This window comes from Cucumis sativus, chromosome 3, assembly GCF_000004075.3.
Source record: "Cucumis sativus cultivar 9930 chromosome 3, Cucumber_9930_V3, whole genome shotgun sequence".
NCBI lineage: Eukaryota > Viridiplantae > Streptophyta > Magnoliopsida > Cucurbitales > Cucurbitaceae > Cucumis > Cucumis sativus.
The window spans coordinates 11,516,160-11,532,604 of record NC_026657.2 but is presented as its reverse complement, the minus strand read 5'-3'; the positions used below and the strand labels follow the sequence as shown (position 1 = coordinate 11,532,604).

Genomic DNA, 16,445 nt, shown 5'->3' with positions numbered 1-16,445 from the left:
TTAAATGCTCTAAGATTTCAATTTCAAAGATAAAAGGAGAGGTTCCATTGCTGTTGGGTTTGAAAAAAATCAAAACCGACGACATAAAATATACCAAAGCCATTGGCCAAAGTGATAAATCGATACTAAAATAAGTATTGATGAATCATGCACTGATCTGCACCATCAACCTCAAATAATTTAACCATTCTTAAATGTGTTGTTGGATACTTACCAATGTGTTTATTTTATCCCAAAAAATAAGGACACATAATACAAAACAAAAGGCGACAATTATTCTCCTCAATTTCTCATTGGATTTCCATTAACAATTGCCATAATAAGAACCACCACAACGGATAAATCCAAACATCTATAAATACCAATCATAAAGAACTTAAAAACGACTTTAAACCCTAGTAACCATCTATATAAGATATAATATTCTAAGTTACCTTAACAACTATGTGAGTAAAAGTAAAAAATTCCAGGAGAATATAGTTAAAGTGCATGAAACCAACCCAGACACTAAAAAAGAGAACCCGACATCAGAGTTGAGCAATATGTCATATCTTCCTTAAACATCCACTTTAGGCAAACAAAATGTAGATTGTAGATCAAAAAACATTCACCAACTACCGTAGAATGAACGATTTCTACGAAAAAATCGTAGAAATCAACTACTGTAGAATGGACAATCTCTTTGAACAAATCGTAGAAATAAACAAGGAAATGCAAAAACAACCTCCGAGGAGTACTTTCATCATTAGTCATCTTATTGCTACAATGTCTGAAGCTACAATGGTGAACTTTAACTCAACGTCATTTTCGATATAACATCAAGAACTTTGGCTGAATTTTTTACCTGACATTCTCTCATGTTCGTATAGCATATGGTTTATAAGTCCCCTAGCAGCACTGCAGACAAACAATAAATACACAGAAATGTGAGTGGTATACCCACACAAGTTCTAATCAGAAAATATAATTGTGATCTCTTCACTTAGGGTTTGATCGGAGAACGAAACAAGGGAAAAAAAGCAATCATAAGACATACTCATCTTTCATCTTCTGAATCTTCTCTGGGTCAGTCTCATGCATGTTCTTTTTGAATTGTTGCCTCACCATATCGACAATAAGCTCGGTGTTATGTTGCTGCAAGAAGTTGATAGGATTCAAGTTTAACAAGTGTCAAAGAACCAATGTCGAATCCTCTACACCTTCCTGTAACTGGGTACAACTAATTTGAAATGTGAGCACAAAATTTTAAGTCAAAACAGATGAGAACTATAACCTAATTCAGCAAAAAAGAAGAGGAAGCCTAATATCACAGTCAACAAGATGAAGTGCGTCAATTAATCTTCAAATCATTTCTAACTTTGAAGTGCGGGTGAAATGAATAGGAATTTCCATTTTGCACCTAATATTGTGAACTTTATACAGAAAATTATTAGCATTAATGACCTTACATCGATTTGAAGAATCCTTTTCTACATCAATCGCAACAACCTAGCCACTGGAAGTACTTTTCCATTGGATATAAAACATGATCATGGGAGGCAGATAGCAAAAGGCAGTTCAGTTTTTCATACAAAATTCTATGTTACGGTCGATTGTTCAATTCCTATAGTAATATTTTGGCTGATTTATATGAATAATAAGATCATAGCTGTACAGTAAGGTTATGTCCTGCATGAATTCAACTATAGGCTTGATGCAGTACAATACCCAAATGGCAAATAAAGAAATAAACGAATGAACTCATTGATTGGATAATTGCAATTAACCCGGAGCATTAAACTTTAACTTTTCACTTCTCATTGGATCAGTAACCTTTTTAAATTATTCAAATGCAAGATTACTAGAATGGGGCCATTGGATTAGATAAAATAAAAAACAAAGGGCACGTCCATACCCGATGACCAAGAAACTTGGCCCTTCGAAGGCACTCGCGGTAGAGCTGCAATAATAAAACATGTAAAGTTAAGAAAATTTGGGGAGAAAATTGTATTACAAAAAAGGATAGGAGGGGGACCAACCCTAATGACATTATTAGCAAGCTCAGGAGGTAGAGCAGTCTGTAGAGATGGCATTTCCACCCTTTTCACTAACACACCTACTGTATTCTTTAAAATGATTAGTTCGCCACAACGAAAAACTACCGAAGAATTAAAAAGACAAGGATCAAGCGGAAGAAAACAGTTTTTATGGCTGAAACATAATTGAAAGTTACTACTAAATTCAAGCTAGATCAACTGAGAAATCATCTCCAATTTTAAACAAAAAACTCTCACATACAATCATTCCATTTGATACAGCCATAACGGGTCTATTCTAATTATTCTCATTAATCTCTGCCTTCTGTTCCCACAGGTTCATCGTTCTCCTTCTCGTGGGAAGTTCGTCCACGAAGAAGCAGAATAGAGGCTAGTTAATGTCGTAAATCATTATGAGTGCTAAACATTGATCATAATACAAATGACACTCTTAACTTTTTATGAAATTGAACAAATAAAGCAAAAATTTGACTAAATATGAAAAGGATTCAAGATAGAAGATCTATTACCTTCTCCCGCGGCTCCTCTTGGTGGCCTCTTACGAGCTTGAGTATGGAAAAAGAGGGAGAGGATGAAGAAAATCGAACAAGAATCAACGAAGCTCCCGAATTTGAAGAGTTGGTCGATAGAGAAGACTGAGGTTAAGAAGGAACACGTTCATTTGGGGTTTGGGTGTAATTGGCTTGGTTCATTTCGGTTCAGATTGTGAACTTGAACCGACCGGGATTGGAATCTGAACCGACCAAACGTTTTGGCCGAAATGAAAAAAAAACCAAAGAGTTGAAGGAGAGATAGTGCATAAAAAACAGAAACAAAAGAATAAAAAGGACTATTTTTTTTTTGAAAGATTAAAGACCGGTTTGGATTGATTAGAGAAATGACGTTTTTATAAATTCTCAAGTTCAAGTAAACACTGTTATTTAAATTACATTTGATCATTGTTTAAAAGATTTTTTGAGTGGTTGTCAAAAACTCAATGTACGTAAGAGATATACATAGAGCGGAGGATCAATAGGCGCACAGCATCTCAACTAGGTTGACACCCTCTTACGACCTCATCACGTCTAAAAAGCAAAAAAAACCCATATGCCCGATTTCTAAAAGCAATACCAAATCCAAACAAAGGCCACAATATAAGGCAAAACAAGATGAAAGAATAAACTATCCAAAACAGAAACATAATCAAAGGAGCAAGCCGAATACAAAACAAAAATAACAGTCCTTGATTGAGTAAAAACTGATTGGAGCAAAGGACTGATTCGAAATGGAAAGGCTATAAAGACTAGCCAATTTAAAACAATCTCGTGTGAAGAGTCTGAAAAGTAACTTCCAGTTGTTTTAAAAATTTGACTAAAGTTTCAACTATTATATTTAAAAGAAATAATTTATAAGACATAGAAATAAAATAAGCTTAATTTTAAAAAACAACGTCCAACCTAATAACTTTGTTTTTTTTCTTTTCTTTTTGCTTATATCATCAACCCACATTACCAACTTTCAATCTTCTTCATTTTCCCATTTCTCACACTTTTATTTTATTTGTCTCTTGCATATTATCATTGAAGAGAGAGAACGATAATTTCTAAGCGATAATAACTTTGATACTTACATCGATTTGAATAATCCTTTTCTTTTTTAACTTTTAATTTCGTGACTATAATAATTTTCAATTCGTTTTTAAAGCTAATTAATATATTAGATATAAATTTGAATATTATGTGTAATGAAACCTAAGCTTTCAACTTTGTTACTAGATGACTTTACTCTCAAAAAAAAAAAGTCCAAATAAACACAAACCTTAAAATATAGAAACTAAGTTGTAATTTGATCCTAGTCTAAATCTTAGAATTAGAACTAGAACGTAGAAGTTTGAAAATTAGGACAAAGAAATGCAAACGCAAGTTTCCTCAGGAACTAAAAATATATATCCTTCCCATAAATTGATTCGCATGAAGTAAATACTTAAAAAACCTACTATACCTATGGTGTATACACACATGTACGCATACTGTCTGCACATTCTCATTGACATAGTTGATTGTATAATCAATCACCTTCCTGTTCTTTGAACATAACACAAAAAGGAAATAGAAAAACACTTGGGCATTCTCCAATTGAACCTCGATTAGTAACCCAAATAATGTTTGTTTAGTTAGTCTTGAATTTTGATTTTGCCTCAAGTTACCTGACAACCAAAGTGATGTAGCAACTTCTTGCATCAAATGGACAGAAGGATGGCATTGGTTTGAATTGATGATGCCAAACATCATTTAAATCACTTTATTCAGATGAAAAAATGTTCTTTTGGTGTGAACTAATCAGTCTCATCTGTTATACATATACATGTATATTATAGTGTTTATATGCAACTAACAATACAAGAGTTGTTAAAAGGCTATACAATATCTGGAAACCTGAAGCTAATTGCTGCAGAGTTCAAAATTTCTTCATTATAAAAGAATAAGTTCATCAAACCGAATCCTGGAGGTTGAGTACCTGGATATACCCAAAAAAGACAACTATTTTAATCAATGAATCAACTCATGTAACAGGTAATTCATAGGAAGAAAACTGATCACCAAAGATTTTTCTCAGTAGTTTTGATGATTCCAAATGAATTCTGTGGGTTTATCAAATGACATCACATTTTTACTTGAAATGTTTTCCAAACCAAAATGATCAAATATCATAAGATTTCTTACCATTTGGAGGTTAAACTACTGATTTGAGCTTTGTCTTAATTTAATTTTCTATAACAAATCAAGATTATAAACCCATATTAATAAATTTCCTTTTTCTTTTCCTTTCTGGCTACCAACAAAACACAAAATTTTAATTACATTCATTTCAAACATTTTTCATTCTTAATCTACAAGATAAGAATGTGTTGTAGAATCATTTCTCAAATTTAAAATCATTTCTTGAACTTTCTCGCAGCTAAGAAAAGAAGTTTAAGCGTGTAGCCATGTAGATATCAATATGGTTTAAGTATGAGAATGTGCAAAGTGCAAAGGATCATGTTCCTAATAATACATACATAAGTGAGGACTGGCTTACTGTTCAGGTCTCAGTCAGATTATGGAGTTTTGCAGCAGAGATCTTAGCTATGTACTTCACCTTTCCGCAACAAAGTAAGGGGGTATAAATTCCCAAATGTCATCTTCTCACGATGAAGAGCTTTGCAAAAATCGTTTCAACATCGCAAGCATTGAATCAATAACTGCTGCTGCCAAAAGCGGAAGTGATAGTGAAAGGAACAGATGCAGGAACCTGCTGGGGAGACCAGTCAACAGTCCCTTCTTTTGGAATGTAGTCACCAATAGCACCATCAGCAATTGGTGAATATGGTTTCCTTACTCTCATTAGCATCATCTCCTGAATCATTTAGTAAAGATTATGGTTTACAATGCAATCGCAATCAGTGATGCAGAAATTCATAGAGTTCCATTCGTGAATGTTATTCCCAGAAAAATCTAAGTTAGTCAAGAGTGCAATTATTTAAATTTTCCCAGTTTTTAGATTATTCAGTTCAATGAACGTATACACTGTAGAACACTAGAAAAAGCTATTTATTTACCTATTTTTCTTTCCATGTTTTAGTCATCTGTTAGTCAAATTTATCTTGTTTAAATTCAGTAATTGAACCCTAAATTAAGTGGTTTGTTTAGGGTTTAGGGTTTAAAGAAGTTACATTTTTCCAACAGTTCGCAAGCAACAAGCATGGAGAAGCGGCAATTGAAAAGTAATTGATTTTACCTAATTTTTGAAGTCTCGGTTTCCTTGTTTATTCAAAATATTTTGCTACCATTCAGTTGTGGAATGACCGTCACAATTTGGTCAAAGATTATTTTCTTCTATTGCTCACTGGGTTTTTGTTGGCATTGGAGAGTTATTGTGATTATAGCACTGGGTTACTTTTTGGGGTTGGTTTGTTAGGTTTTAAGAATTTGCTTATATGGTGTTTGGTTTTCATTGTTTTTTTAAACGGAAACGAGTAGCTTTATTAATATTCATGATGAGGCAAAAGCTCAATGCAACCGAGTAGCTTTGTTAAGTTCTTGGAGTTTGCTTTTCGTTGTATCTCATTAGTTTGGTCTACCTCTTGTTTTACTTTGTTTCTCGTTGAAGGTTATCGTATCTTTGAGAATTAGACTAAAAATTTTGCTTCCTTTTTAAAAAAAGAAGAAAAAAAAAATCTTAGACTAAAAGAAACTGACCCAGCCCATAAGGAAGGATGATAACTATGAATAGTGGTTTCACACCAGTGGAATTTTATGAATAGTATTGGGATTATTGAATAGGGTTCCAAGAAAAAGCAAACCTTTGATTGGTTTTGTCCATAGGTGTTCATTGCACGCTCAATTGAGGAGTAAACTCGAAGAGCTTGGTCAGTGCCTCGACTACATTTTACAACATAAACATGCTCCTTCAACTCTGTTGGTCGAGCTTGGAGGTAAAGGATGAGACGAGAAGGAGGAGATTTTGGATGGTCTTTCTTTCCATGCGAAAATTCCATTGTCACAAGGTCACCCCACAGAACATCCCATAATACTGAACATGGGTCTTTAGCAGGGCTGAACTTCCGCTGAGCAATGATGGTGGAAGGTTGCTGCAAAACGAAAAAAGTTATGCATTGAAGGCAAATATCACGTACTGAAGAAAGAAGACAACAAAAAGTAATTAAATATTAGCTAGCTTACTTGCATCAACATGACTCTTCTGTGAGTGACAACAAGTATTTTCCCTTTGGGAAGTAAAAAATGATCTTCATAAGCATCTGACAACGCAAACTTTCCACGCACTTTAAATAAATCAACCTGTCCAAAAAAGGATCCTGATTCTGCCAGCTGCAATATAACCTTCACCAAGAAATTTTTTTCTTGATTAGTATTCCAAGCGGGAAACAGGAAAGCCACCAAGGAAAAAAAAGATTCACCCCCACCACATACATAGAAGAAAGAAGTTTACAAGGAAATTCCACAATGATAGAAACCAACGAGAATAACAGTAAAGTTTGCAAATTATAAAGATCTCTCATTCTTAAGAAATTTCCTCGATACTGTTGCTGTTCAGGTTGATAACATCTTTCCAATTGATAATATACTTTTATATGCTGCACTTATGTTTGGGATGACTTGGTAACCACGCTCAGTTGAAATTGAAGTTTAAAAGAGATGTGGCTACAATGAATTTAATGAGTCTACTACGATGTTCCTTGACAACGAAGTTTCCATTAGTAGTTCTATTAGTATACGAATAGCAATTCAATAACTTGCCGAGGTTCATTAGTCTTGGCACGTACAATCAACAAACTGCACAGACCAGCTAAACCGTACCTGTCCTTGTGCTTTATAGTTGTCATATGGTCGAAGCAAATTATCACCACCAATTACACGAGGCAGCCTCCTACGTAGAAGTTGCTCATCTGAAGTAATAGCAGATGCTATCTTCATTCTCACAGCATTCGCACCTTCTGTAGTTTTTGATAGAAGATCTAAAACTCCACTCACTGGCTGGGCAGCTGCACCTATTATGCCTTTCCCAACACCCTGAACAAATCCCTCAACGCCAGAAGTTTTTGCACCTTCAAGAGGCTTTGTTAATATACCGGTGACTCCTCTGAATAGGCCCTTGGCCAGAGCCCCACCTCCTTCTCGGATAACATCACCCAAATCTTCTACACCCTTATTCTCCTGCAAAACAAATAAATTTGTTAACATCCTCCACATTTTCAGGAAGAAATGCTGAAAACGAGACACGTGTAATGATTAAAATTATCGAATGACTACATTGTTCATATTTTTGTTATGAGAAACAGACTAATTTGTGATTTAATGTAAGAATCAACTCTTTTTTCCCTTTGTCTACTGGAGAAAAAAATTCAACTCATTCCCCACCCCAAACTACTGTATTGAACTTAGAATGAGATGTGATGACAATAAACTTCAACTGACTTGAAACTTTAACTTATAGTATAGACTCGTATTGAAACCTAAACATACTTATTCAATAAAAGTTATAATGCACGTGAAGCCACAATAAATACATATGATGCATTAAAAAATCATAGAATCACATAAAAATCACAATAATTGCTTTACAGTTATACGTCATAATAATTTTTCGTGCACCTTCATTATACTAGTAAAGTAATAATAAAAATATATAAAATAAACCACTCATTGAGCTTGCCAGTTCATCCTGCTTCCTATATATATAGCACTTCTTCCTCTTGATTTTCTAACAAGTTGACCACATGACATTTGCCACCAGCCTCATACAATATCAAACCCAAGATTTATGAAGTAGTAGTAGGATACTGGCAAGCTGCCAAGCCATGCATTTTTGAGTCTTTTGACCCTAGATTTCATACTTGGTAGGAGTTATTGTTGTCACATCTAAACCTAGGAACAACAGGGTAATTTGGGCTGGGGTGTGGCATTTAGCTTTAGCAAAACTTCTATTTGACACACAACCCGATTTTGAAAATGGATAATTTTGAAAATGGATATTTTTGAAGTATTGATAAAAGGATTAAAATTACCGTAATCCATTAGGTTAAGCTCATTAGTCTTTTGTCCTTTTATTTTTACTTTTTTTAGTAAAAAACTTTACCAGATACGAAAAGTAGACTTCCAAACTCCATATTAAATGACTCTACACCCCAAACACAAACTTCTAAACTCCTCGGACATATTAACCCTAGTGTCCAAATTTTAAAACTCAATTCAGCCCCTTAAACAACCCCTTAATATGTGAGTGCTCCTCCCTCTCTATATATGTACAGTTAGCAGTGTTTCAAATCAGCAGCACTAGGTTAAAAAAAACTGGAACAAAATTTGTACACACCTGTCTCTGACGGCTTTGTATGAACTTCTTGTCCATTGATAAGGCAGCCACACCTTTACTCATATGCCCAAGTGCACTACTTGCATTACCCAGTATGTCGACACCTGAGAGAAGCTGAAGAGGCTGGCTAAGGAGATCCTTTCGAATGCTTGATATAGCATTAGTGACCATCAAACTCTGCCTCATGCAGATATTCTCACGAAATCTTTGATTTATTCTAATCTGATATAAAAAAGGTTAAGAGTCAAGTTCTCAGATGTATAATTCTGAAAAGGAGTTTGAACCAGAGATATTATTCAAAAATCACTAGAAAGCCAAATGCAGTCTGCATTCAGAGAGTAGGTACACTTTGCAGAAGTTAAGAAAAACATCTAATCAAACCATTTATTCACAAATTGCATTATGCCAATGAGAATCCATTTCTAAACTTTATTATTTTAATGAGAAAGCTACTAGTTTGACGTCATTATCAAATCAAACTAAGTCATTATCAAATCAAACTTAACCTTTACGGCTGGCCTAGTGGTCATTTGAAAGATTAAAAAAAAGTGAATACTCGTTCAAGCCACCTCATGGGTACCAATATAGGCTATTCAAATACCATGAATTTACAAACATAAAAGAGTTAGATAAATCATCCCATGAGATTAATCAAGGAGAGCATAAGTTTTCCAAAAACAATCATGGTACAAAAATCGAAAAATAATAAAACTAAAGTGATATATCTTTACACACACTTTAAAGGATATGTGCATATCCTTAATCCCTCGTTCATCGAGGTAACGGATATGACACAAGGATTGCAAAAAGCTGACCTTCAAGACAAAAGGGATGCTGGGAACAATACACATTTAGCTCCAATTGAAGGGTGTCGTACTTCATGCAACACTAAGAGAAATATTTCCTTTTCTAATTCGTGCAAATTCAACTATGTATTTCTTTTCCTTTATTTGGAGGAAAATATAATTTTTTTTATCACCATACCACTCCAAGCTGCAGATTCTCCTTTATTGCCATTAATTTACTAGTGTAAAGTTCTTTCTCCATATATTTAAGGCATAATTTTTCTTTGTTCAGAAAAAAACGTGCCGGTAAAGCACTTTTCCTTTTTTGGGCATCTCATTCAAAATCTACCAAGTATACCACATGCTTCAGCTTCTATATTATCTAGAAGAAACTGAAAGTATGGAGCACATAAAGAAAAAACATAAAACGTACTGGCATGTTCTCAGTATTTCCCAATGCAGTCATAAGCGAGGACCAGAACCCAAGAACACCTCTTGGCCGTTGACTGGGTGACATAGCCATAGAGAGTCTAAATCGAACTTCTGATATGTGAAGAACTCTGTTTTTCCAAGTTAGATTAAGAAACCATTCCAAGAAAGCAGTCCATATAAAACCACAATCCAAACCAAAGAATAAAATAGATTACGAACCTTATCTGGATAACTGGATCTACTGAAACAGCAGTACTTCCAGTATCATGTAATCTACTGAGATTAACAAGCTGGATCATTTCATGAAGGCGCCAAATTATTGGTTCATGAATGTTAATTGAAAAGGCATAACTTTCAGGACCCTGCAGTTCCCAAAAGAAGGGAAAAAAGTTCAGTTTCAATGGTTGCTAAATCATGTTTCATACATAAAATAGAAACACCTGAATTCTTACATGGAAGCCTATATATGGATAGATACAGAGATCCATCAACCCATTTGATTGCATTGTCATTGAAAATTTCAAGATATAATCAGTCTCATCCCCAATTCTCTGGGGTCTGAAAAGAACTGGCATTGGAGTCAATGGCAACTGGTTATCAATCTGTATCCCAGACATTCTAAGTTTCAACCTGCAACCAAGAAAGTAACAAACACATGTAAAGGTTCAACATCATTTCGGAGCAACAAAACAAGTGCACCTCTCAAATTTTTTAAGCCAATCGATTCTCCAATATTGCACAGTACTGGGCAATACAGATTGGTTAGCTTGTGAATGCACTAAAGTAATATTGTGCTAAATCACCAATCAATCAAAAAACTTAAGCCGATGTACCAAACTTAAATCACCAAATATAATGCCAAATCTGAAGAAACCAAAGCAAACACATAATAGCCTTAGTTTTTTCAGATTTGGTATTACGTTTTGGGAACCAAACGAAATGAGCATGGGTAGGGACCAAAAAGAGACTTAACAACCCAAAAATAATAAATGAAAAAGGCTCCAAGTGGTGTAGAGTTTCATTCTAAGATGTAAATTTAAGACCTAAATACAAGCCTCCGATGAGAAAATTCAAGATTACAAGGTTGAAGAGTGCTCAAGAATAGAAGGAAAGTAAGATCTTTTTTGAAAGAAGAAAAAAAAGAAGACCAAGTTTTTTATTTTAAAAGAAGGAATTTAGACTCTGTCAAGTATGGGAAAGCTAGGGGAACAATAGTTTTATAAATAATTAACCCCTTAAATGTATCCTAAAAACAAATTTATGAAAGTAGTAGAAATTCAAACAAGAGCTTCCATGGTATAATTTATTTCTATTATTAAAGGATGGGCATTAGAAGACTATTAGAATCATTAACTGTATATTTTTTTTGAAACGGAGGCAAATTCTTTATTAATAAGAACTCAGAGTACAAGAGAGTAATAAAGACGTCTAAATTAGGGGACCTGGGGGATTAGGAGACGCATCTGAACATCTCAACTAGGTTGACACCCACTTAACTGTATATTAGTAATTGGTTAAGTAGTTTGCTAGAAAAGTTGGTTATAAATACTATTAATATAATTAGATTATTCTTAGGAGATATTATTTTGGAGATATTATTTGATATTATTTCCTTAAGTGTATTTCTCTATGGTTATATATAGGCTTGTATCTCTACTAAATAATGAATGAATATATAGATTAATTCCATAAAATCAACATAGTATCAGAGCTCTAGGGTTTTCGCCTTATTGAATTCTAGCCTCCACATCCCGTTTGATCTCTGCCTCCGTTGATCATTCATCAACAGAGGCAGAATCATCTCCCATTAGCCGAAGCCGTCCCTTAGATCTGCAAATCCGTCGTTGTCGTTGCACCTTCCCTTTGCCACTCATTGCTGTTCAAATCTGCCACCATCCAAACCCCAGAAACCCCATTCGTTTTTCACTAGCGTCCACGGTGGCCATCTCCTTCGTAGTTCTTCGTTCGACCTCTTGTTTTTCCATTAGCCAAGCAGCCGATTGAACCTTTGTCAGTTGAAGCCGAACGCCCAGCCGAAGAGTTTCGGTTTGGTCCATCGTCCAAGAAGCTCCGCTCGCCGCTGCGTTTCGTTGCCGTTGCTCCATCTCCTTACGCTGTCCCAACAAAACCATGAAACCCCATGTCCTTAGATCCTCGCGTCTGCCTCCAATCTGTTCCAGGTCTGTCTAATTTCATTCAAACCCATCCTTCATGTCTGCCTTCAAAGTTTAGATCGAAGCCCAGATCCAACGACGCCTCGTTTCTGTTTTTGTTCAAATCCGCTAAGCCTTTATGCTCCATTCAGTTCAGTTTCCATTCTATTCGCCCCAGATTTCCCGTTTAATCTGATTCTGACTTGCTCTAGTTTAGTTCTTTCGGTTCCATTCTGATCCGACAAAACACTTCTGTCCAATTCTGACCCTGTTTTCGTCCAGCTTCGATTCTACTTTGCTTCAGTTTTGCTCTTTCATTTTGCCCCCCGAAGTTCTTGTTTCGTTCTTCCTAGGTTCTGTTATAGATCTCTATACGAGGATCTATGTTTCTATCCCAGAAGTTCTTCGTTTCACTCTTCGTGGATTTGTTTTAGCCTAGAAGTTCTTTGTGTGTTTGTTCTTCGGGTTTTTTATTCTATTCTAGATATATTGTTTCTTTTCTTAGTTCTTAGCAAACTCAAGTTTGTGATTTCAACCTTGAGTTTGAAGGAGGGTATTAATATAATTAGATTATTCTTAGGAGATATTATTCTGGAGATATTATTTGATATTATTTCCTTAAGTGTATTTCTCTATGGTTATATATAGGCTTGTATCTCTACTAAATAATGAATGAATATATAGATTAATTCCATAAAATCAACAAATACAATGAGTAGGGAAAGAGGGTTCAAGTACCTTGAACACTTTGTTTATCTTCTCCCTTCCCTGCACATTGTATTTATAATCGACTTTCCTAACAAACTATTTAATTAATTACTAATATACCCCTAACAAATCTAATAACCCCCTAATACCAATCCTATCATAATACAGAAAGATTATTCTTTTCTAGTATTGACTGTTAGCATTAGAAATTGATGAAACCATAGGGAAGAGTATTACATAGCAAGATCAGAGCCGGATTCTTAAAATCAAGAGAGTAACAACCTTAATATACAGATTTAAACTAACAACCTTACCTACTAATACCAGAGTCCAGACCTGTGGAATATGCTAGAAGAAGATTCTGCACGGACAAATATAATATCTCCTCTGGTGTATGGTCAACAAGAGATATTCCAAGCTCAGCCAATTCCATAATAATATGATACTCACAGTTCGAGATAGACGCAGATTCTGAACTAAAAAAATCAATTCTAGGAGGATTAGATAAAGGTGACATATGACGTCCAACTAAATATCTTCCAGGTTCATTTTCTGGCATCCAATCTCTAATAAGAACAACATTGATTTTCTCCTCTTTAACTACAGTAACACGCAAAGCTTTAGAAGGTCCACCAGTGGCAGAAACAAGTTGTTGATCAGAAATTTCATCAATGTCATACTTGTCTGTTTTTGATGAATCTGAACCATCTATTAGAAGTTCCAATAGGTGCCTTCTACCTAGATCTTCCCAAAGAAAAGAAACAGCTGTGTTAGGAAGAAGCAATTTCCAGGAATCATTGGTACCATCAGCTTGCCGAAAGCGCATTGGCAAAAAAACAGAACGGTTTTCAATCCTACAAGTAAAAACACATTGTGAAGCAATTACAGTCTGGTATTAAGTTTTAATCTTCAAGAAACTTTATTTAGATTAACTTACCTGTAAGGTCCAGATGATGTATTGGGACGGAAAATAACTTCATAACGGGAGCACTTTGCTCCACCCCTCACTTCCACCCTCAGTTGCAATGGATCATTTCCACCATCTTTTTTCAAGGAAATTCGCATCATACCTTCATTGTGAATGCTAAATGGAGTACTCCACTTGTACCCCTCAACCCGCAACTGAAGAGAAGAAAAGAAAACTTGATTAATGGAAGTTTGTTCGAGAAATCAAAGCTCTATAAATTTGTTTATTTATTCTGTTTTACAATAGAAACCTTCAAGAGTTCAACTTTAGCATAGGACTGCCATCCAAAGGGTTTTGGAGGATCAGAAGGATGAAACCATGTTGATAGCTGAGAATCACACTGCTGCAAACAGAGACTGCACCCCAGACGATTAATAAACAATGTGTGAGGCTGAAAACGTACAACCTGAAAAAGAAATCATAACTACGGCCTCAGTTGCTTCAAAATAACTTGGAATCAAAAGGTAACAAGAATATGGCTACAGTAAGTTCTGTTGTAATTGAACATCAGCACTTTCAATAAGTGCAGAGTCAGAGAGAAGACTAATCCCTCAGAATGCTTGTCTGAGGAAAGAGTCTATCCTTCCTTGCTGGTTGTTAGTCATTCTTTGGAGGGATTTCCAGTCCTCTGAAGCTGGTTAGGAGTTTCTACCCTCTGTTATTTTGTTCTATTGAAGTATATATGTAGATATAGTTAGAAGATACCTTACACAAGCTGCTAAAATTGAAGAAGTAGAGAATAAAGACTAATAAAAAAAAGTTGTGGGCAGACTAATTTATTTATCTTTTCTTTTTTTTTTGTTTAGAGGAAACGAAGCAGGTTAAGGAGACTAATTTATTTATCTTATACAGGCTCAAATATTGTATTTGCAGTAAGTCTCACGTGGATCAACTCTTTTTGAGGTCGTGCACTATGACAAAATCTTGAGATATTACTTCACTACGACGACCGACTTCAAGTTGTTCAGAGTTTTTTTTTTTAGGGAATTTAGTTATATTATTTAACTATAAAGCTAAAGCTATCAATATTATGCAGGTCGGTGCTTAACTGCATAAAATTATCAACAAATACGTTCAGGCTTTCTCAATAATGATACCAGACTTCACAAATCAATCAAGCAGTTCAGGTAATGTCTCACAACTATTAACAGATGTAGTCAGGTGCAATTTTGTGTTGGAGAAATGATGGGATGTGCTAATCATTTTATGATTACAATCTGGGACAGCACTCTATTTGAACACATTCTTGCAATGCTAGTGCATTTATGCATGTTCAAATGTACCAACACTATCAAATAATCTCGCCAAAAGTCTTCCCAATCAGATTATAGATTAGCGTGAAGAGAGAGCATGGGATCTATGGATTAGCGTGAAGGGGAGCGTTTAGCTGACTAGAACTTTTGTCCATATCCAGGAAGATTTCTTGAGCCTATAGTATTCTATTTCATTATCTTTCATGATTTACATTTTACATAGTAGATTTTTTTCCCTGTATGAAGCCTAAATAAATTTAAGGATTATTTTCTTATCTGATGCAAATTCCACTAAATGTATATGGTATGGTTCAGTACTTTACTTCCCATTTTTAAGTAATATTTTGTGAAAAAACAAAGCATGTTCCTAGATATACTTTATCAACTGCAAAAAAATTATCACAACTTAGAGACAGGAATTTATTTATGCACTGCACTCCAGACAAGGAAACTCAATCCAATTGAACTGTCGTAAAGATATCAAACCTTTGTTCTGTCAGAAGTCATGCTTAGAAGAGTTGAAAGCTTGTAATAAGATCCATCAGAACTGAAAGCTTTTACATCAACACGTTCCTGACACAGCAATGCAGTATCAATGAGCATAAAATTACGTGAGATACATACTAGGAAATATCTAACTGCTCAGTTAATTTTTCTACACATCAACTATCAAGTCACCTTGTTTTCAAGCTCAAGGAGGGAAATGCCGGCACTATAAATGTCAGAGTTGCGCATTGCAATGGAAATGCCAACACGAGGTGATACATGTGTGTCTTTCTGAGATGTAAATGCCACTCCCCCACTACGACCAACATAGTCTTGGGGAGAAAGCATGCTAGGAACTGGAGTTGTGTCCTCAATTTCTTCAAGAACTTGAGCATTTCTTCTTACACTAGAATGTCTCCTGTCCAGAGAGTTTATAGGATTTCTCAAGGCCATTTTTGCAGACTTAACAGCTCTTGACAGCGGTAGAGAGTCCGAATCTACACTTTCTGGGGGTTCCAACTCCACCACTCGATAAGCCAAAGATAGAGACGAATCATTAATGATCCAGTAAGGAACATGAAACCTTATAATTTTGGGGCCAGCGGTAGTCCCCCCCATTACTCGCTCAACACTCAAACGGAGTCTCCTGTATAAAATATAAAATAATACAAACACAATAGTGAATGAAATCTTGTGACGTAACAAACACAAATTTTATGTATATTGCAATTTGACTAAATATTGAACAAGAAAGCCAAGGGAATACACAAAAAGCC

At 35.1% G+C, this 16,445-nt stretch overlaps 2 protein-coding genes across 6 annotated transcripts in view; both read right to left on the bottom strand.

Annotated features, from left to right (window-relative positions):
• Positions 1-508: 508 nt before the first annotated feature.
• LOC101203751 lies at positions 509-2,704 on the bottom strand. Of its 2 annotated transcripts, none has more exons than XM_011652791.2 (5): positions 2,546-2,704; positions 2,019-2,098; positions 1,895-1,939; positions 1,037-1,134; positions 509-897 (listed from the first exon to the last, which is right to left on the bottom strand). In XM_011652791.2, exons 2-5 carry the CDS (start codon positions 2,070-2,072, stop codon positions 819-821), a joined length of 276 nt encoding a protein of 91 aa, XP_011651093.1. In that variant the 5' UTR covers positions 2,073-2,098; positions 2,546-2,704; the 3' UTR covers positions 509-818. The 2 variants fall into 2 exon arrangements, with proteins under 2 accessions (XP_011651093.1, XP_004147626.1); XM_004147578.3 differs by having other exon boundaries at positions 2,019-2,095; positions 2,546-2,700.
• Positions 2,705-3,946: 1,242 nt separating this feature from the next.
• Positions 3,947-16,445, bottom strand: part of LOC101213129 — a 72,113-nt gene continuing 59,614 nt past the window's right edge. For 2 of the 4 annotated variants that reach the window (XM_031882175.1, XM_011652790.2), the window contains exons 51-64: positions 15,862-16,315; positions 15,670-15,756; positions 14,181-14,336; positions 13,901-14,085; positions 13,278-13,817; positions 10,555-10,732; positions 10,322-10,464; positions 10,104-10,230; positions 8,886-9,107; positions 7,373-7,729; positions 6,737-6,895; positions 6,358-6,645; positions 5,094-5,411; positions 3,947-4,532 (exon numbers count right to left, since the gene is read on the bottom strand). In XM_031882175.1, the coding sequence (XP_031738035.1) occupies positions 5,250-5,411; positions 6,358-6,645; positions 6,737-6,895; positions 7,373-7,729; positions 8,886-9,107; positions 10,104-10,230; positions 10,322-10,464; positions 10,555-10,732; positions 13,278-13,817; positions 13,901-14,085; positions 14,181-14,336; positions 15,670-15,756; positions 15,862-16,315 (3,058 nt within the window). In that variant the 3' untranslated portion in view covers positions 3,947-4,532; positions 5,094-5,249. Of the gene's footprint in view, positions 4,533-5,073; positions 5,412-6,357; positions 6,646-6,736; positions 6,896-7,372; positions 7,730-8,885; positions 9,108-10,103; positions 10,231-10,321; positions 10,465-10,554; positions 10,733-13,277; positions 13,818-13,900; positions 14,086-14,180; positions 14,337-14,369; positions 14,599-15,669; positions 15,757-15,861; positions 16,316-16,445 lie in introns of those variants that run through there. The other 2 variants (XM_031882176.1, XM_031882177.1) reach the window with 2 other exon arrangements.

Bases quoted from the DNA above. Each gene is read 5' to 3' on its own strand.
- LOC101203751 (XM_011652791.2), bottom strand. From the start codon at position 2,072: ATGCCATCTCTACAGACTGCTCTACCTCCTGAGCTTGCTAATAATGTC. The intron at 1,940-2,018 runs GTTGGTCCCCCT...TTATTATTGCAG, and splicing joins TTGCTAATAATGTCATTAGG to CTCTACCGCGAGTGCCTTCG. The intron at 898-1,036 runs GTATGTCTTATG...GTTTGTCTGCAG, and splicing joins ATTCAGAAGATGAAAGATGA to TGCTGCTAGGGGACTTATAA.